The 21,505-nt window shown below is 44.4% G+C and overlaps 1 protein-coding gene across 2 annotated transcripts in view; it reads left to right on the top strand.

The window, feature by feature from the left end:
- Pdzrn3 (PDZ domain containing ring finger 3) overlaps positions 1 to 21,505 on the top strand; it is a 228,764-nt gene that overhangs the window by 177,214 nt on the left and 30,045 nt on the right. Inside the window, exon 1 of one of the 2 annotated variants that reach the window (XM_021639498.2) lies at positions 2,705 to 2,913. The exons of the other annotated variant lie outside the window; for it this stretch is intronic. Within the exon in view, the coding sequence (XP_021495173.1) occupies positions 2,845 to 2,913 (69 nt within the window). The 5' untranslated portion in view covers positions 2,705 to 2,844. Of the gene's footprint in view, positions 1 to 2,704; positions 2,914 to 21,505 lie in introns of those variants that run through there. 2 annotated transcript variants of the gene reach the window in all.

Raw genomic sequence — 21,505 nt, 5'->3', positions numbered from 1 at the left:
TTCTGTTTCATTGGGGTGCTCTCTGGGCTTACGTTGGCATTTCTAGCTTTACGGAGCTGGCAGGTGGCCCTCCACCTATTCAGCTAGCCGACCTGTTTCCTGAGCTCCCAGGGTTGGAGATGGGGAGACTGCCTCATGGAGCTTAAGCCTCCTGCAAGGAGACAGTAAACATGTGGCCATCTGTCAACAGGATCATCACTGATTCTGACGTTATCCCAGCGACTGGGAAATGGCTCCTGGGTAAAGTACCTGCCAGGCAAGTATGAGGACCTGTGTTTGGATTGAACACCCGGTGTAAAGGCTAGAGGTGGCTGTGTATTACTGTAACCCCCAGTGCTTGGAGTGGGAGCAGGACACAAAGACAGGAGGAGCCCTGGGGCTTGCTAGGCAGCTAGTACAGTCAAAACAGCAAGCTCCACATTCAGCGCAAAGGGCCCTACGTTGGAGGGGAGATTGAGGGGCTGGGAGGAGAAGAGGGAGGGGAGGCTGTGATCAGGACGTAAACTAAATAAATTAATGAGAAAAAATTAAGATATAAAAAATATATCTTATAATATATAAGATATATTTATCTAACATATATCTTATATATTTATAAAATATATAAGAAATTAAGGTCCTCTTCATAGTGACAGAGGAGGACCCTGGATGCCCACCTATGGCCTCTGCATGTGGACATATGGGCACACACACACACGCAGGGATGGAAGGGGGTTATCATCTGAGGAAAGGAACATGGTAATTCCACACAGTGACAAACACCCTGGGAAGCAGATGCCTGTAGGAGACACCAGCAAGGGACCTAGCACAGGCTTTCCTCAAGAAGGTTCCTATGGGCTGAGATGGGGTAAAAGATTGATTAAGACAGGGAAGACAAGAACAGTTTTCAGCAAGCGTCACCGTGCTTGGTCTGGAGAGTGGTGAGAACCAGAGCTGGTGCAAAGAGCAGAATACCGACTAATTGATAGGCAAGGACCAAATTTTTCCTTCTGGGTCCCCGGGGAAATTTTTGTGCTTTCATCCATTGCAGATGAGGAAACTGGGGCTTCCCAAGCTGCTAGATAGCTAAGACCCTTCCCCAAATCTTCCGCAGTGGACAATCAATGTTCCCACCCAGACCCACCTCCCAGTATCAGCTGAGGCAGAAGCAGCAGGTAAGGAGGCAAAATGGAAGTGGCCACCCCCTCCCCCAGCTCCTGTCTCCAACCGTCAGAGCTGTGAGCTGGCCCAGCCAAGAGGCAGTACCTCATTTTCTGTCTGAGAAATAGGACCCTACGCACCTGTTGGCCAGCAGCCCAAGTAGTAGTTAATTGGGACAGGTTCACTCACATCTCAGGTGTGTCTCGGCTCCCTGAAAAAGGAGCCATTATTCCTGCACTCCCATGACACCTCTTGACAGGGGATGTGGGAGTCTTTCTCAGACAGTTCACCCTTTCTTGGAGGAAGGGGGTGGTGATGGCTCTGGAAGCATTTGTGGGAATTTTCAGCCTTGCCATTTGGGGTGAGGAAGAAACACCTATGTTATGCGTTGCATTCAGGCAGTAGGGCAAGCAAGTTTTCGCTTGTTTTGTTTGGTTTGGTTTTTTTTTTTGTTTGTTTGTTTGTTTTGTTTTGTTTTTTTAAGTAGTTTTTAAAGGCCATGAGGCTTTTTCAGTAGGACAGAGACTGAATGGGGAAGCAAGAAACACTGCTTTTAAGACAGAACTCTGCTGTTCTTACAGCAGCTTTCCAGCTTTCCCATCACCTCTTCTGCTTCCTTGACACACAGCACTAGGCACAAGTACAGAAATCTGGGCAGCTGGGGGGTACCAGAGCATAGGTGGTAGCAGCCAGTGACAATTGCCTCTCAAGTGTCACCTCTTCATTATCTGAGATATCTGCACAGCTGAGGAGAGGGCACGAGGCTGGCAGCTTCTATTCCTTCCAGGTCACTTTGACAAATAAGTTTCTGCCTTTGGGATTGGCAGGGTATGTTGGTAATAAAAATCTGCTTGATCGCCTGTAGGTAGCCTCTCTTCTCACCACACCTAGCTACTTTACATACTCATGGATCTAGCTTGCAATTTACATTTGTATATTTTATTCATAGGTGGAACATTTTTTTTTCCCCTCTACAACTTTGTACAGTGCTAAACATTTTCGGAGTATTATTCAAAACATGTCCTTCCCATAAAATCTGTTTATGTGCCATCATTATCTGCAGCATTAAATACATTTTATATCATCAGAAATTTTATGATATATTTAAAAAATGAATTTCTACTTAGCCAAAATGCATTAGGGATTATCCTAAGAGACCCTGCCAGAGAAAAAAATGCAGTCATGTTTATTTGTAACTGCCAGAAAATGGCTTGCAAAATTGTTAGTGTCTTTTTATTATTCCCTACCACTGGAGCACTTGCTTGTTAATTAGAGAAATTTCAACTGTCATAGTTGGCAATTATAGCTTCTGTATCATTGTCTGTTATGAATAGTCAATGAGGGCTGATTAATATGCATGAGCAGCAGTATATATAGCGTGTGCATTGGACCACAATCCAGCTGCCAGAGTCACTCGGAGGAGGGAGCAGGGTGTGTGTGTATGTGTGTGTGTGTGTGTGTGTGTGTGTCTGCCTGCCTGTGTGTGTGCGCGCGCGTGCGTGCGTGCAGGCTGGGAGGGAAGGAAAGGAAGCGTGGAGGAAGCAGAGAGTTGTTTTGCAGCCTCAGAGAGCCATGCCTGTGCGAGGCTTTGTAGCTGCCTGACTCACCTGAGGCTCTCAGAGAGCCCTTCAATGCCTGCATGCTGAGGGAGTGGCCTCCCAGGCGCTGGCGGTCCTGAAGGCTTTCTTTGACATTCCTCCAAACATGGGATGCAGCTTGTGCAGCGCGCAGAAGCAAGAGGAGCAGTACAAATTACTCTATGAAGTTTGCCAGGTAACAGCGCGGCTGGTTATTCTGCGGTACTCACCTGGCAGCATCCCTCCCGGGGCAGGAATCGGGAAATTTCTGTGTGTGTTTGTGTTCTGCCTAAGCCAGCCTTGCTCACTTCTCCGGAGATATTCTGTTAACTCTCTTAAGAAATGTGCTTCCTAGCAGCTTTCCGGTGCTTGATTTTGAGAGTCTAAATAGCTGTTGATGGTCTTGCAGTGTGTTGGAAGCAGCTGTGCCACAAAGCTCCATGACAACTAAGCGCTCTACAGAGCAGCCGACAGGAAGGGTCAGAGAGTGGTCACGCATCCTTTGAACAAGTTGGGGAAGACGGGGGCAGTGATGGATGCTCGCAGTTTTTGTGTCGGTTTAAAACCGTTTTAAGGCACTGCTTACAGCAGGGCAAAGTCCTCTGCTAAGTCCTCCTTTCGGCAGCTTCTTGTAACGGGACACGTTACTTGCCACTTCCACGAGTCTCTCTGTACAAACTTAGCAACTTCTGAAGCAAGTGACTTGGTCTTACAGACTGTCACCCATGGCAGGTGACTTGTCACGGCTTCTACGTCACAACATGAATTTTCAGTTTAGATGTAAGGGGGTATGCTCAATAAAACCCAGCTAGCTTATTTTACATCTGTGTTGAGCGCTTTCTTTTTAACTATTCAAGCACCATCTTGAACAAGGAGTTTTGACATGGTTCTTAGTACCCTAACTTGGCAATTAATGATTTTCCTTTTGAATCATCCAGGCTTTTTTTTTTTAAATAATTTCAATAAACAGAAAATCACATTCCTGTAAGTTTTTTTAAAATCAGCGTAGTAGAATAACATTATGGCAAGCAGGAAAATGGGTGTGGGATTTTTGGTTTATAACAATAAATGGCAAATACGTTCTTTTTTTTGTTTTGTTTTGTTTTAAAGAAGAGCCAGGCTTGACTTTAAAAAGAAATTTGATCAAGTGCTAGTTGTTTGTCATTTTTGCGTGAGCCACCAGAGGGCGGGTGCCCCTAGCAAGACACAGCAAGACAGCCGAACGTGCTGTGAGCAAAACCTAAGGATACCAAGCCACTGGGTGAATAAAAAAGGTGTGTCTGTACGTATGTCTGTCGACTTTCTGCACCTAGGCATATAAGGGGCCAGTGTAAACATTCTGAGGTTTTGGACTGCCTCACCCACTGAAAACAAGCCTCTTAAGTCCTAGAAATGTACTTGGCTTCCAACTTCATGCTCAGGGGTTAGTGGGACACAAGTTCTGTTTCCAGCAGTGTAGGGATGTGTGGGCGCTCTTGAGCAACAACACTGCCACTCCTGGTGATCTGGCCCCTTCTCTCATGTCACCGTGTGGTGTGTCCTAACCCTAAATGTGCCCGATGGTCTGGGGCCTCTCTTTCTGAGCCTAACATTTAGAAGTGAAGTGAGCAGAGCACAGGACCTCATCAGCTACGCAAGGTGCTATGTTAGACTTGGCTACAGAGAAAGGAGTAAGTTAAATGGTAGTTTTCAAAACTCCATGCTTGGTTTGGCTTAGCTTGCTTTGGTTTGGTTTGGTTTGGTTTGGTTTGGTTTGGTTTGGTTTGGTTTGGTTTGGTTTGGTTTGGTTTGGTTTGGATCAGCAGCACCAAAAGTATCATTTAGCTTCCACTCAGGTGAATTTCAGATACATTTGTAAGAGTGGCACCTTCCGAAATTCGACTCTGTGATATCTACAGCAAATCTGGGTCAACTTATTTATTTATTTATTTTATTCAACTATATTATTTGTGCTCTTAAGCCCTGACAACAATCCCGAAGGAAGGAATCTGGGTTCTGTTTGGTTTTCACTAGGGAAAATGTGGTGGGGCTATTTCTGTCTGAAGTATCGTTCAGTGAGTTGCTGATAAATGACTTCCATCCGAAATACATGTTGTCAGCAGTTTAGGGAGCCATGCAGATTTATTTTCAGGAAGCCCAAACTACTTCTCAGACCAACTACCCTTGTGCCAGCTAAGTAAAATTCCTCCTTCCACCTATTTTTTGGGCGTCCCGAACCATAGCCAGAGGAACTCACAAAACACTTGCAGGAATTAATAATTGCATCCTCGCCCTTATTATGTAAAACCTTATTAGAACAGAGAAATTAAGGTTTCCATAAATTACAGGTCCAGAAAGTCCGGTGTGCCTGGCTTCAGTAAGCCTTCATAACAGTCACACAAAGAGGATCAAATATTCTCAGGCTCTGGCTTGATCCTTTCCTCATCCAGAGATAATTCAAAGAGATGCTCTTCATTAGGTCCATTGGCAATCTGCCTATAATTTCTTTGGGGGGCTGCTGTGAGCTTAATGGTGCAGAACAATGGCTTTGCCTCTAGTTGTACACACACCTTATTGTACCTTTAATCACATTAGAACAATAACAACTCCCCAACTTGCCTGCTTTTTAAAGGGTAACACAAAGAACCCAGACACATCAGTGATTGGCACTGTGCATTCAGGGATGTGCTGAGATCTTGGGGAACACTTGAATACTTCTGAGGAGACAAGGCAAGCCTCCTTCTGCCCTGGGGCTTGTCAGATCAGTTGAGGGCAGCAGTTCCTTGCGCTTTTATAACTTCAATATTCTAGTAGGCGCCGCAACATAGAATCTGCACGCGCTGGAAATTGAAGTTTAAGTTAGCAGCTGAAAATATTAGCCTAATTCAAGCAAAAGAAAAAGAAGTCCATGAGAAAGATACGTGGTCAAAGGTACAATCTTCTACTTGGGGAAATTGGACAGCACAGAGGATCTTATATGCTAGCCTCTGCATCCTTATCTGGCTGGAGATGGAAGCCAAATAAGGCTGGGTGCCAAGTTATGGGTGGGAAGGAAGGAAATTAGGCATGGCAAGGTCTGTGACTCTGTTAGCTGGACACCTGTGATTCCAGGGCAGGCTGGGTGCCAGTAGTGCCAGCAGGAGAAATGGAATGGCTGCCTGGATGTTTTGCAGGTCTTCCTGGGGCAAATCAGGGAAGGGGATAGAGCAGATCAGAGGCGGTGTCTCTCCAAAAGTCCCCTGGGGAGTCTGTACAGTGTTAGTCATCTTTGAGATTTTGATGAGACAATAAGGAAATAATACTGATAGGGAATTTTTTTTCACAGCTAAAATTGTAACTTGACCTGAAGTCTGCTTTCACAATGACAAGGAAAACACACTTGCAAGCATCTACCACATTACCTATAGCCTGCTTAGTGTGTATTGGCAATATGCTAAATGCCCGTCATCTGTTTTCCCATCGAGTCCACACAGCAGCTTAGGAGACAGGTGATATTATCCCCAATCAAAGATGAAGCAATTGACATGCAAAGGAATTACAAATCGGGTTAGGTATCACATCTGCACCATAATTCCCAGCTCTGAGAACCTTTCTTTGTACAAATCATTTTTTTTTTCAGCAGCATCAGTGAATACAGGACCAACTGGGATAAAGTGCTTACAGTGCAAGCATGAGGACACAAGTTTGATACTCACAGAAGCCAGGCTTGGTTGTGCTTGCTTGTAATCTCAGAGCTGAAAACACAGAGACAGTGGTAAACCTTGTGTCAAAACACAGAGTTGATGGCTTCTAAATAATTATGCTAGAGGTGGTCGACCTTTGGCCTACATATGCACAGGGACGAATATGCCCATGGACACTCATGCACATACAAACACAGAGGGGTAGGGGAAGAAGAGATTGCTTTTGCCTTTGGTTGAAGGGCCTATACTATCAAAGCAGATCTTCTTGCAGCTTCTCATGTCAGGACAAGGCACGCTGGCACCAGGAGGAGAATGTGTGATAGACCTGGAGAAATTACCTCAAAGTAGCACCAAGTTCCCACTAACTTCCCGGGCATTTCCCAGAATGGATAACCTTTTAAAAGTCCTGGTCTTTTGGCCCTTGATATTAAGATTAAAGTTGTGTCTTCCATAGGTGAATTGGTGGTTTTCAAAAGGCATAATGTGCTTTACCCAGCAATAGTATCGCCCCCAAAACACGACAGCTGTCCTTGTTTGTGAGTACTTTTCCTATCAACCTATTAACTAGTAGGCTAGGAGAACCCACATTTCTCTGGTAAATACAAATTAGAATCAGCAAGTTTATGAGGCAGGCTGGAAACTTGACTGCACACAATCCTGTTTTCATATTTAATTAGCTGCGTGCAATACTCAATTAGATGAGTTTACTACTGGAGAGCAACTGTGAGTCTGCTGTGAATCAGCCGGGCCGTGGGATGATTAAGTACGGACAGAGTCAGTGGCAGTTAATTGGATGAACATAAACTTGACCTCCACACAGCAGTGCTGAACCAAGCCAAGATTTCCTGCAAATAGGAGTGTGTTTGCCTAAGCAGCCTGTCAATGCTAACAGCACTGTTTTCGATGCTGTTTTTCCTTCTGGATTCGTTTTGGGTGAAACCAGTTTGAAAACAGAAAGCTTGCCCAAGCCCAGCAGTGCAGGCCTGTCATCCCAGATGCTGGGGAAGGCAGAGGCAAGAGGAGCACAAGCTGGGGGATACCCAGGCTACAGAGTTGGAGGCTAGCCTGAGTAACTTTGGGCGACCCCTTTAGGAAATGTGAAGTTGTTTTTTGTTTTGTTTGATTTTATTTAATTCATGTATCTCTTTCCACCTAAGTATACTGAGACCCTCCTTATGAGTACGGAACTGTTTAGGGACTCGTTGGTAAACAATGGATCATCAATTGCTTTGATGTTAAGAAATGAAAACAGAATGGCCTGAGGTGGAACCAGGGCCTGCGTGGAACCTTACCACCATGCCCTATCCACTGTCCCATCCATGCCTGGAGCCCTTCCACCATGCCCCACCCACTGCTGCATCCCTTCTCCCATGCCCCACCCACCACTGTACCCCTACACAGAGCCTTCCCTCCACACCGTGCCTGTTCCTCTGTCTCCACATTAAACATTTCCCCCATGACCTGCCTGCTGCTGAATCTATACATGAACCCTTCCCACCATGCTCTGCCTAATACAGTATCTCTATGATAGCAGGTTTCCACTCTGTGGTGCCAATGCATCCCTGAGAATTTCCACCATGCCACACAATGCCATTATGTCCCTGTAAAGCATGCCACTGTGCTTCCAAGCACTACAGTATCCCTATATTGAGCATCCCTATGATGCCATGTAACACTAATGCACTTCTTCAGGGCGTGCCTGCCATGCCTTGCCCACCGTCATCTCCCTTCATGTCTCTCTGCCTTGTTTCCATGCTATCATATTAATGTTGCCTTGCCCATTACACTATGAATTCAGGAAGTCTCATTCGCCAGGTATTTTCCCCTTAGCGCATCGGATTCTTTAGTATTTTTGAGGAATAAGAACAAGAAAAGAAATGGCTATAGTAAATAGGCATCTAGAAAGAGAATGACTGACCATTGTGACAGTGACTGGACCCAGGTGGTGAGACTGGAGTATGGAGGAACAGCATAGCACTTGTTATTTCGTTCACTCCTCCCTAGGACTCAACCAACCATCTGCCAAGGATCTTGTACTCAGCCTGTGCTCAGTGACTCCCTGGAGCCATTACAATAACTGCTTAATGGTAGCTTTTAGAACTCTGTGTCCCTGGCCCCTTCTAATATCTCCAAAAGCTTCCTGCCATTATTCATTTGCCCTGGTCCTGGGATCCCCTTTCAGTACCCATACCTACTTTCTTCCCTCCCTCTTAAGACTTGATAGTGGGCTTTTCCTTCACAGACCTTCTCTGACCAAGAAAGTCCTCTCCTCATCCCTCTAACCACTGTGTAGCTCCCTTCCTACACATAAGTTTCTATAACTTATCACCTGTCTTTAGCCAACCCCCCAAAATGTGACAGCCCCATGAGGTGCTTTGCATCATTCTCTGGGGTGCTCTACTCCTGTTGTGTAACTCGGTAACCATCAAGACCTCTTTACCTAATAAGAACTGTATGGGTCCCACTTTGGTCTGAAATGGGGTTAGCAGTGACGAATGAGCCCATGTCCCCATAAAAAGCTGCATATTTCCAGGCATCAGCGTGTTATAGGGCTACAGGGAAAAAAACAACAGCCCTTCACTCTGGGGTCCGGTCAGCCACACACCTGCTGTGGCCAGTAAGAAGAAGAAACAGGAAAGAGAAGCAATGCAGGTTTAATAAATGAGTTCTGTTGTGCTCACTAATGATGCAGGAGGGGTCATGGTTAAATGGTCAGGGTGGAGGATACAGAAAGAATGCCATCAGCTGTTCTGAGTAACGCCACACCTGTGCTCATGACCTGGGTTCCCTGACTGCTGACTGTGGGGTCAAGCAGGAAAACAGCCCTGTTCTCTAAGCCAAGAAATGAAGCGCCTTCATTTATGTGACAGGTGTCAAGATGTTGGTGAAATGCAGTCAAGCTGAGCTGCTGACCATCAAGTGCTACCCTGACAAATGTGAGGAGTGGATTTGTCCTACTCGGAGTTTGACCCGCTTTTCCTCAGGCTCACCAAGGGCACACAAAGGCACTCTGAGTTATGTGTCCATTGATGAACTCTAGAGAAAGGATCCCTTTGACCTATCTGGTCACCTGCCCAGCAAAAAAAATATTTTTCGAATTCATATGATTATACACATCAGTTCAAGATAAATAATAAGCTGAGGTAGGGCAGAAATGAAGAAAATTTGTTGGCAGGAATGTTCAACTGTCTTTGTACACTGCTTTTGATTTGAGTTAAAGATAGACAGTTTACCTACCTGAAGACAACAATGTTTCCTTTAAGTCACTCCCTCTCAAAGGTGGTCCTGGGGCAGCAGCACCCTCCCCTGAGATCTCCCAAGTCCGCATATCTGGGTCTTGGGCCATCATCAATCAATCCATGTCCAATGAACCCGGGGAGAGCACGGTGTATGTTCACACTGGTCTCACTTCTCAGTTAAGCTGAAAATCCTGGAAGAAACTGGACTGACGCTTTTCTGGCAGGTTTTCAGAAGTCCTTGTGAGATGCGTAGGCAGCATAGAAGTCACATTGCAGACACGTAGCTGCAGAAGGAAAGTTTAACCATCTGTTGGCTTTTTAAAGATATTTTGCTTGAAAACCTGTTATTTTGCAGCTTTGGGAGTCGAACTCTAGGCCTCACACATACCAGGCAAACACTTGGCTAACTTAACCACAGGCCATATCCTCAGCCCTTGCTCAATAACATTTTTTAAGTGCACTATTCAATAATGTCCAGCTCACAGTTTAAACAGAAGGTAGATTTGTCTGTAGGCATTAACCACAGTTATCTGTGTGCACCTACGGTGCCAACCATTTGCCTTTACAGCACTCACACTGCAGCATCATCCTTACTCCTGCTCATGCAGAAACCCCTCCTCGAAACAGCAATGAGGACAATAATGTAACTAATTTCCATCCATGTGGATGGTGATGGGCAGACCTCTCCTGCCAGAACAGAACATATTTTTGGACAGACACTTGTGGAAATCTTCATTTTCAGAAGTCTTGGAAGCAGTAAGTGGGTGGGTGCATCCTTTCGGTATACTATGACCATAATGACAAGACATGACAGCCAACTCCACTTCCTGGAGAAGGCTGTTCAGGTTACATTTTCAACTGGACCTGCCAATAAAGCATCATTGGCTGGTGAGTAGTTCAGGGGCAGAGAACTTCCTAGCATGTGTGCAGCCCAAGGTTCCATTCACAGGACTGTGGGGAGAAAAACAACAGCATTGACCAATTTGATCAGTTACGTTCCCCCTCTCTGTGGTTAGATAGCTCATCAAAACAACCTAAGGGAGGACAGTTTGTTTGGGCTTATGGTTTGGAGGTGGAAAACATGGTGGCTGGGGCATGGAGCAGTTGGTCACTCTGCACCCATCTACAACCAAGAACCAAAAAAGAGGTGAACACTGGTGTCCAGCTCTGTCTCCTTTTTGTTCAATCCAGGACCCCAGCCTATAGGATAGTGCTACCCACCTATCCAGAATGGGCCTTTTCTGCTTAGTTAACCCTTTCCGGGAGCAGCCTCAGAGACACACTCAGATGTGTTTTCATGAGGATCCTGAAGCTGTCAAGTTGACGGTGAAAATTAACCGTCAACCAATCATTAGTAGTTCTCCCATTACGTGTATTTAGGAGGGGTGTTGTGTGCGACTCCAGCCGTTGGAGTAGTGGGTCTCAACCTCGCTAATGCTGCAGCCCTTTAATACAGTCCCTCGTGTTGCGGTGACGGTCCCAACCATAAAATTATTTCACTGCACGGTGACCTTGCCACTGTTATGAATTATAATGTAAATATCTGATAGGTGACCGAAAAAGGGGTTGTGACCCACAGGTTGAGAACCAGTGCATTAGAGGCTGAACCTTTTTAGAAAGTGCTCCCAAGTTGACCTCGACACGAGTCTCCACCCAGCTTCACCCTCCATCCCAGTACTCAGAGTGTTTGAGAGTTACTCTCTCTCACCCCACCTTTTTTTTTAAAACTTCTTGCCAATTGGGGTTTAATTTGTCCTAATCACAAAATGTAGACAAATATCATTTCAACTTAACATCCTTAGACCAGTCTCAAAGTCCAGAGGTTTTTCTCAAATTAAACCTTGTATTGGAGTCTTCTCGGGGCTTCCTAGAACCCTGGGTGCCATGTTCCATTTCCAAGTGCTGTGTGTTGCAGGTGGTCTGAATGCCACACCAGGAGGACCACTGCTTTGGGAGAAGGACATAACTAGAGAGAGACTGAGGGGTAAGTATAGGGAGCAAAGCATTAAAGGAAGAGTATTGATGACCTAAGTCAGGCCTCCCTTATCCATACATTCACTTTGCAAAGATTCACTTAGACCTACCCATGCCATAGCTCAGTGATACTTCTGAAGGATTCTTTTGTCACCTGAAACTGTGTCCCCCCACTTCCAACTTCATTCACCTCATCCCAATTTTGGAATTTTGGCTTCTTTTAAAAAAACACAGAAATATTATAAGAATATGTTTTTCTTTTAATCCCAGGTGTGGGGAAATGGGGCCGCCTTGCAGCTGCTGACTGCAATTTGCCTTTAGCAGAGGCGTGATTTGCCAGTTGCAGATAGTTTCTGCAGTTGTGTGACATGTGGAATTCTGGGGACTTTTCAGAGGGGATATAAATGCTAGTAACCTGGTGGGAGAGGTTGTTCGTTGGTTGGTGGTCTCTGTTTGTTAGTAGTTCAAAGAAGAAATTAGATATTCTGACAGCAAAGATCAAACTTGCTCCAAAGACCTCAGTGCCCTTAATCAGCAGCAAGTAGTCTAACGATAACGTTGTCCTCTCTCTCACCCTGAATTTACTCAGGGACATCTCTCCTTTCCTCTCTATCCTTTTTTTTCTCTCTTGTCTAGTGTTAGCGAGTTAGAAAGGGTGGAATAAAAGGAGTGGAGAAGGGTAGAAGAAAGAAGAACCAGTTAAAATCACACAAGTGTGACCCTTCTCACATCATCACCAAGAGAAAAGTGCATGTTGGACAGCCAACACCTGAAGTCATCCGACTTCTTAATTTTTCAAGTGATTATGGAGAGATATATCTCATGGCTATTATGTCACTTCAGCATGATTTTAATAAGGTTCTAGGTTTTATGTATTTTCTATTTTTAGTTTTCTTTTTGTGTGTGAAATGGCCTGACGAAGTTTCTGTTTCTCTGTTGGGTTTTCCATCTTATTTTCTTGACTTTCAGGATTTTTAAAGGAATAGCCCATGTACAAACTCATTAAATCAAAGTATTGGAAAGTCTCTTCCATAATTGCATAGGCCTCTGTGTCTTTCTGACATCTTCCAGGGAACCAAACACATCTTTTTTATTGTGGTTGCATTTTGTGTCTGCTAGGAAGTATGTTTTCTACCTCAAAGCCATAAAGATAGCCTCCTTTATTCTCTTCCATGCATATTTTATAAGTTTATGTACAGATTTCCATCAGTCTTGTCTTTCTCAGTGTTTTCTGTGTATGATACAGTGTTGGAGTCGAACTCCATTTTTTTTTCATAAATGAATTTTCTAGTATCCCTTAGATAAAAGTCCAACTCTTCATCCATGAAGAGGAAATGCTAGTTTCTCCACCGTTTTAATCTGTTCCTGGCCTTTCTATTCTGTCCTGTTGATCAGTGCATTTAATGGCTGTTTCACGGCGCTATAGTTTTGCAGTAATTCTTGGTACCTGGGACAGCAAGTCCTTCCCCAAGGCCACTTTGTCTGCCTGGCTCTTCCAGGTACTTTGCTCATCTGTGAACATGTGATGCTCCACTTGTCAATCAGGCTGGCAGTGTGTTGGTAGTGTTTTTTCTCAAGGGGTGGTGAGTTCAAATAGGTGTCATTATAGCATTCTTTATATATCTATCACCTTGGATGTCTTTGCATTTACTCAGCATTTAATACAAGTAATAAGAAGCGATCCAAGAACATATATATTTAAATCTCCTCCTACCCCAAATTCTGAATCTAAACCATAAATAGGAATAGAGGGAGATGAGACTAGCTCAGTATAAAGGTCTTTTAAAAGTGTAAAGTGCTCCCGATATAATTTAATAATGGTTCACATGCCACACAAACCTAATGGCCTGAGTTCATCAAGGTCCAGAATGCACATAAGGGTGGGAGAAGAGAACTGGCTCCACAAGTTGTCCTTTGAGCTTCACACATGTGGCATAGCACATACACACACAAGATGTACACACACACACACACACACAATAAAAACAAATGTAAAAACTGTTTTCGAAAAGTAATAAAATGTAGAATGGCAGCCCATCTGTAACCCCAGTGCTCCTTCTAGAAACAGAGGCTCTCCACAGCAATCTGGCTATCTGAATAACTGAAGTGGTGAGCTCTAGGTTTAAGGAGACACTGTGCCCTAGCAGACACAGAGTGGAGAGCGATCAAGAAAGACACCTGGTGTTAACCTCTAATCTCCACACATGTGCAAACACGAATGTGCCTTACACACATATGCACAGGCCCATATGTGCATGCATATACACATGCGTGTATATAAATGTTGGCCTGAAGATAGAGCTCGATGGTAAAGTGCATGCACAAGGCCCTAAGTTCAAATCCCCACTATTGCACAAGACGAGAAAGGGGGAGGGGGAGAGAGGCATAAAGTGCTTCTTTCATTTTTCTTAACATGAAATTTTCTTCAGTAGTAAAATTTCTCTCCCATGCTGTAGCATTTGTTGCAAAAGAAAGAAGGCATCTGTCAGACTCCAGTTAGAACTCATCTTTTTATACCCACTCCCCCTGCGTTTTGCATGCTTCTAGCTAAAGAAATCTAAAGGGCCAAGCATGTCTCTTTTGTGAAAAGCAACACATGACCCGAATAACATAGGCAGATTTACTATGCCCAGCCCCCTACCAATGGGAGCAGAGTTAATTTGAGAGACATCTGGGGGAATCACAGTTTTCTCCCAGCGTGTGAAGCAGTTTACCCTGACAGACACGCTCCTGTTTTGCCATACGTGGTAACCATTTATTCCCCTACCCACCCACAGTGCCAAGGCATATTACATTAGAAGTGGCATGCATCTTAATAAAAGGAAACGCAGAAGATTACAGGCCAATTTTGCTTTATCAAGCAGCTGTTTGCTGTTTGGGGAGCCTCCCGAAAGGTAGCGGGAAGTGATTCTCCTTTGTAGCAATACTTTCACCGACAGGAAGTGGGGGTGAAGTGTGTCGACACTCCCCGCCCACTGTCACACTACCCCCCACATCTGCACTGCATTCCTCTTTGCATAGTTTTGAAGCGACTGTCAGGTGTAACTTGTGATGCTTGTTTTATGCATCTCGGACGCCCAGTTATCATATTCTCCACAGCCATGTGTTCCTGCTTGGAGTAACTTGTTCACAACGGATGTCTCCCTGTTTCCCTGGAACATGCACACACACGCATACACACCAGTTTTTGTTCGTATGTTGTTTTTTTCTTCTCTCCCTCGGAAGTCTGTGTGTCTACTGTTTGTAGTGTCGTGGTAGGTATTTAAAGTCTGTGTTGTCCCAAGTGTCTGTCTCACTTCTCCCCAACTACAAAAAGCATCTCATTGAAGAGTCTGGAATCTGAGAGGAAGTACCTGTTCCCCCAGACCAAAGGAAGGAGGAAATGACCAATAAGACGTTAGCACAAAAAGCTGAGCCTCTTTCCCACCAGCTGAGGCCTTCAGAGCCAACCTGACTCCCCATCCAACCATAATTAAGAAAACATGAGGAGGTTCAATTCTGTGTTTTTTTTTATCCTCAAATTGCCAGTGGGGACCCACCCCAAGATACTTGGTTGTCATCTTCATGACACACTAGTGTGGAGAAGGACCATCATGTGCACACTTTAGGGACAGGATTGTCATGTCATCCTCACAGCACCCTCCAAGTACAGACACTCCTGTTATTTCCATTTTAAAGATGAGAAAGTCGGGGCTATAGAATGACTGATTTGCCTAGGGTCACCCAGCTAGTGGGTAACAGAGATAGGATTATGACTCAGTGACGAGTGTGGCATCGGTTCCTCCAGCATGCATAGATAGATCCCTCCTACGTGGCATCATACCACCTGATGGAGAGGACAGTTTCTGTCATCAGATGGCTTGCATTCTAGAGAGTGATGTGGTCAGAGAGGAAATATGCTAGTATAAAAGTCTCGGCTTCATGTGGTTCTGCTGCACAGCAGTACACGCCCAGAAAGCAGTGCTGTTTCCTTCGGAAGTGATTTGCAGCTTTGGAAATAAAATGGGGTGTTGGGGTGACGCCTTAACTCCCATGCAAGTCCACCTGGATGTTGTTGAAGAACAGAGGGGTTCCACTGCACACTGCCACAGTCTAGAATCACCAGGTTGTCTGAAAGAGAGCTCCAAGGAGACACTGAGAACCTGGGATCGGGGACTACAGCAGGAGATAGCAGTTCTCTCCATGCCGTCCAAGGTCTTCTTGTGGCTCCATCACTGGGCAGTAGTTTCCACAACTTCAAGTCAGTCCTCCTTCAAGGCGGAAGCAGAAGCCCTTCTCCTAGGTGCTGAGCCTGTTCAAGACTGTGCTGGGTCTGGGGACTTTAAGGCACCCGGCAGCTCTGAATGCTGACATGTCAGATGAGTAGTCAAGGCTCTGGGAACCAAAAGATAAAGCAGCACTAGAGAAAGCAAGGGCAGCCAGCCTTCCAAAACTGGGGTTACAGGTATCTCTGGAGACAGGCATAATGATGGATCTGCATCAAGAAAGACCAGCTTTCTCGTACATTGTTGGGTTATCTTTGGTGCTAAGCCATTTCTTTGAAAGGAGTGATAGAGAATGGGCTTTAGGGGAAATATGCAAGAGAAAGACTTCTTTGAAATACATAGAGGTGAAAGTGTTCTGATTTCAGCCTTTCTTCAAGTTCCCTTCTACCAGGTAGAGACAACCACTGGACACAAAGTAGAGCTTGCGAGGTCACGGTCTTCACAGTGCTGTCCATCCAGCGATGGGGAGAGACAGCCACCAAGTTTTCCCAGAGCAGTTATGGACCATGACTAGGAGCACCAAGGGGGCTGACACCCAGGCACTATGGCTGGAAACATGGAGCTCTCAGCCTGGCCAAAGCTGCAGGGCAGGAGGAGCTTATAGCCTGTGAGGGTAAATGTCTCAATAAGGCTCTCTCATGTGTACATCTCACACACTGGCTTTGTTTCCTAGGACAGCCTCACATTTAACATGTAACACTCCAGTTAGAACACATGAAAATACTTAGAAAAGCAGACAGCATTGTATAACCACAATATATATATTTAAAGAAAGGAATGTTTGGGGAAGGCAATAAAAGTATTAAACACATCCCTGCCATGCTAAAGACCTAATACAGGGAAGATGGGGGCTTTGCAGCCACAAGCCTATTTACATTTACACTCATGTAAATCAAAGATAGTCTGTGTCATACAGTCTACACTGCAGTGCCTAGGACAAGGGCACGGCCAGGAATTTCCTCCATAGACATTCAGCCATGATACCATGCATGGCCGTTCGGTCATCTGTGAAGCTAGATAAAATAAGGTCAGAGTATATAAAGCTTATAGGGCTCCACACTGTTGATTTCAAACTCTCCTAAGAAGAGATTTAAAGGGAAGAAAATCCCAGACCCAAACAAAAGCAGGGAGAAATTTACTGTTGCCTAAAGCAACTAGAGCAGCGTGGGCATCCTCCCATGGCTGTCTCCACTGGTCCCTGAGATGGGAATCCAGATTTTTGCCGCTAGCAATCTCATTGCTTTGCTCAGAGCCACTCAGCACTCGGCTGAAGCAGAGCCGAGAGTCTGTCTCGACCCAGCTGGGCACCGTGGCTCGCTATACTGAATCATCAGCGCATCGCCTCCTTCTACCCTCTGATAGCTGTGGTCTGTAAATGGTTAGTTACATTTCTTTTTCCAACCTCAGCCTCCACATTCTCACCCGACTCCCCTAGCTCCTCTCTCTGGAAAAACCCCTCCGTTTCCTAGTATTCTAATTGCATTATCAAGTGTTTTGTTTGGTTCATTAACTTCTTCCCAGATGATTTCCTCCTGGTAGATTTCTAGCAAATTCTACCAGTGTCTAATAAATCATCTTAGAAATGCTGGAGAGACTGTGCCCACAACACTAATTCATACATCCGTATGAACACTTGTATTCTGCCTCCTTTCAAAATAGCAGTCCTTTGGGGTTCGTGATTAAAACCCTTCAACAATTCACCAGCAAATGAGAGGTTGCTGGTTTGATCCAGGCTAACCCCTAAGACCCCAGTGAGAACTCCGCTGGAGCATTCCCAAGGTTATTTCATCATCTTAACAGACTTTCAGACTGCAGATACAGCTCAGTTGGCATAGTGCTTGCCTAACATGCACAAAGCCCTGGCTTTGATCCTAAGTACCAAATAAATCAGCTGTGGTCACACATGCCTGTAATCCTAGCCCTTGAGACCTGGAGCCAGGAAGATCAGAGTTCAAGGCCAGCCTTGGCTATATAATCAATTGGGGGCCACCCTGTGCTAAGTAAGATCCTGTGTCCATAAGAAGTAATAAGCAGACCTTCTTGAGGTGAACTCAGTTAAAATGTTTCTCTCCATGACGGCTGCTGGACCTGATAATCAGAGAGGTGTTCCAGAGGACCTACCACACGGATATGGTGTCACCCTATAACTGAAACTGACACAGGAATTGAAATCAGGAGGGTTTAACCGAGCATCCATTGGGTGGGAAAGGACTTGGGGATCCAGATCCTGCTTCCAGGATGGTGAGGGCAAAATGTGGGGAATTGTGTCTAAGAAGGTGGCTAATGTTCAAGCAGCCCAGCATGGGGTAATCTGAAACAAGGCCTTGGGCGCCAGGCTAGCAAGGCTCCTGACGTAACAAAGAAACACTTCATGGCCAGTGGGGTGGCTCAGTGGATAAAGTGCTTGCTGCCCATGAATGAGGAGCTGAGTTCAGATCAGTAGCATCTACGTAAAAAAGTCACAGGAGCGCATGTCTGCAGTCCAAGCTCTGGGGAGGCAGAGACACTTGGATCCTTAGTGCTCTTACTGGCCAGCCAGCCTAGCTAAGTCACTGAGCCATAAATTCAGTAAGAGACTATCTCAGAAAACAAGATGGAAAGTGATTGAGGACAACCTCTGACACACACACACACACACACACACACATACACACTCACTACGCGAAGCAATTTTCCAACTTTCATTTTGTTAACCATAGGATCTGGTGCTAACGTTTAATCACCTGACACACTCCTCCTGGATCTTACAGTGCTTTGAAACCGGTGTGTACTCTCCACAAGAAGCCTTAATTTTCTTTTTTAATTTCTGCCTCGTTCAACAGACATGTCGCCACTCTGCATCCCTGATGTCTCTGCTGCTAAAATATGGAATTATTTTGCCACTCTCATTTTCAGGGCCTAATCACAAAAAATGCAAGAATCAATTATTATAATGTGACCATTCTTTAAAGCCCTTCAGCAGCTGCAAAGTTGAGACGGCAAGTCGTTTTATCTCCCACTTTCCAGGTGATAAAGACCCAAGAATGTCACCATCACTCTTTTCATTCCATTTATCAGCCACATTTATAAATCTCTGAGAAAGAAGTACAAACATAACTTTACTTTTGATTCATGGTGGTTCTAAATCTTCCCCCATTGCTATCTTCAAAGTCAGTTACCACTACTTACTCCCATTGGTTCCTCGTGCACAGCCAATATTTCCCAGAATTCTGCACTAATTTCTCATGGTGGCCATTCTCGGCACTTGCATATTTCAGTGGAGACGACTCAGGATTTATACATTCTAGTAATAAAACTTGTCTTTCTTTTCGGGGAAGGGCTTGGGAAGCTATGAATATTTTGGAGGTTCAGTAAACATCCATCAGGTTAGTGTCTCTGCAAGCACTGCAATGGCGTACTCATATGTATTATAAATGATATAGGAGCTGGGAGATTGAAGCTTTGAGTTTGGTTTTGTTGGAGTCAGGGTTAGTCGGTAGGGTGTTTTGCTTGTTTGTTTTCACTGTTGTTGTTTCGTTTTTGAGACAGGGTTTCACATAGCTTGAGCTCAGACTCACTAGATAGTGAGACCGGCCCATATGCTCCTTGTTCTCCTGCCTCACCTCCTGTGTACTGGGATTACAGGCATGTGCTATCGTGTTTGGCTAGATTTAAAAACAGAAACAAAATCAAAACAGGACACAAAGTTGGTAGGGAAGTGTGGGCAGATCTTGGAGGAATTGAGGGAGGGGGTAAATATGATCAAAACACTATGAAATTTTCAAGGAAATATTTAAAAAATAAATATTTTTCACACATTCACACAGGAGAAAAGAAGTAAATATTTCCTCCTCCAACCTAAATTTCCCTACCACGCTGAGCAGAAATGCAAATGGAAAAAAAAAACCAAAAACATAGAATTTGAGCAAGCTTCAGGAGAAACAGAAGTTTTGTGCTTTAATTTTGTGTATCAGCTACATAAGCAAAAGAAAGAAAGAAAAGAAAAGAAAAGACATGATGCCCCCTTCCCCACACATGCAGAACTACTCTCCATAGTGATCCCATTGCTGTAGCTATAGATCTACCAATCTGTGGAAACCTACAAAGGTACCTTCTACCTGCAGAGTCTAAACCTGCAGTTTTCTGCCTACGAAAGGGTGATGGGAGAAAAACAAACCCAAACATAACATTTCCTGTTGGAATCACCAAGTGTGACCTTGGTTTGAACAGTGAGTGCCCATTAAGAATGTCACGATAAAAGTTATAACAAAAGTTTCTAGACTCTATTTTCTTGGCAAATTTACATCGTAAGTATAATATTAATTCTACTTAATTAAAAGATAGGAAAATTGAATAGCGAATAGATGAGGCAGTAAACATGTTGATGTGACTATAGTAATTGCTTCGTTTTATATATTTAACATTATATGCTTTCAGCATACACTGTAAAAACTGAACCTTAAAAAGCCATCTCCGTGTACCCTCTAAAGGTCCTCAATGTGCTTTCAGTCTCAGTACAGTAACAGCCCTCCCTTCACCATCCTTCTCTGCACAAGATTCCCCTCATAAGTACATTACCACAGAAGCTTTGAATGTAACTATACCCCTGTGTCAAGTATTCTGTCTGTCTTGTCCTCTTTGTGCTTAGCACCTCTTGCTAACGGAAGCTTCCTCTGCCCAGCACTTATTCCTCGACTGCTTCCACATTCTCAGTCCTTCCTTCACTGGTAGAATGATTAGAGTCTCTCTTTTTCACCAGACTCTCTGGGGGCAGCTCCCACTTCCGGTTTCGCTTACCTTTAGGGTCATAGCATCATGGAGCTATGAAGGAGCCACTGTGTATAAAATGCTTATGCATAGTGGGCAGTGCATGGAAGGTGCTCGAGGTGCTAAACGTCATTATTAACGCGAAGAAACAGAAGATAGGATGGCTGTCAGTAGGTACCTTTGTTTGGTGCAGAGAATATTTTAAATTCTTACCCTAATTGGTAGTTATCAATCTATTTAAAATGTTGTTAGACAAGATAACAACTCTAGGGGGGGAGGGGGAGAGAGAATAGCCTAGTCCCTCTGCGTCAAGCAAGTCTCTCTGTTAGGCTCGCACCAGCTCTTAACTGATCTTGGGTACAGTGTCAGTGGGTGGGTGTGAACTGTAAAAGTGTTTACAGTTTAATACTTCAGCCTTTTCTTGGAGGATAGAAGTTTTGCCTCACGAGATGAACCACTTGGCTATGCAAAGCCAAAATTAACTTTGAACCAAGTGCTATGTACTATAAATCTGTTTCTTTGGATGGAAAACAAAGAAAGGAGAAAAAAAATAGCAAATCATGGGTTGTTTGGGTTACCCTAAAATTTTGAGAAACAAACCCACAAGGGCCAGGGTATCAGCTTACAGTAGATCTTCATTAGCTTCGATCTTTCCTGGCATCCACTGGTTTGTCACTGACCTTTGTGTTATGTAGAATTAGGAAACTTCATTGTCCTGATAGGGAAAATTTGTGAAGTAGAAGATATTACATCCAGTAAACATTTTTTTAACATTTGCTCCATGACTCTGCCTCTCTTTAGGATTGAAGGACTTCTAAATCTGTGATGCTGCTCTTTTTTTTTCTCTCTCTCTGTTTTAACAGATGACTGACACCACTTTTGTCCTAACTGCACTGTTTTAA

The sequence above is a fragment of the Meriones unguiculatus genome, chromosome 5 (assembly GCF_030254825.1).
Source record: "Meriones unguiculatus strain TT.TT164.6M chromosome 5, Bangor_MerUng_6.1, whole genome shotgun sequence".
Taxonomy (NCBI): Eukaryota; Metazoa; Chordata; class Mammalia; order Rodentia; family Muridae; genus Meriones; species Meriones unguiculatus.
The sequence above is the reverse complement of the archived record's forward strand: the minus strand, read 5'-3'. Positions and strand labels throughout refer to the sequence as shown.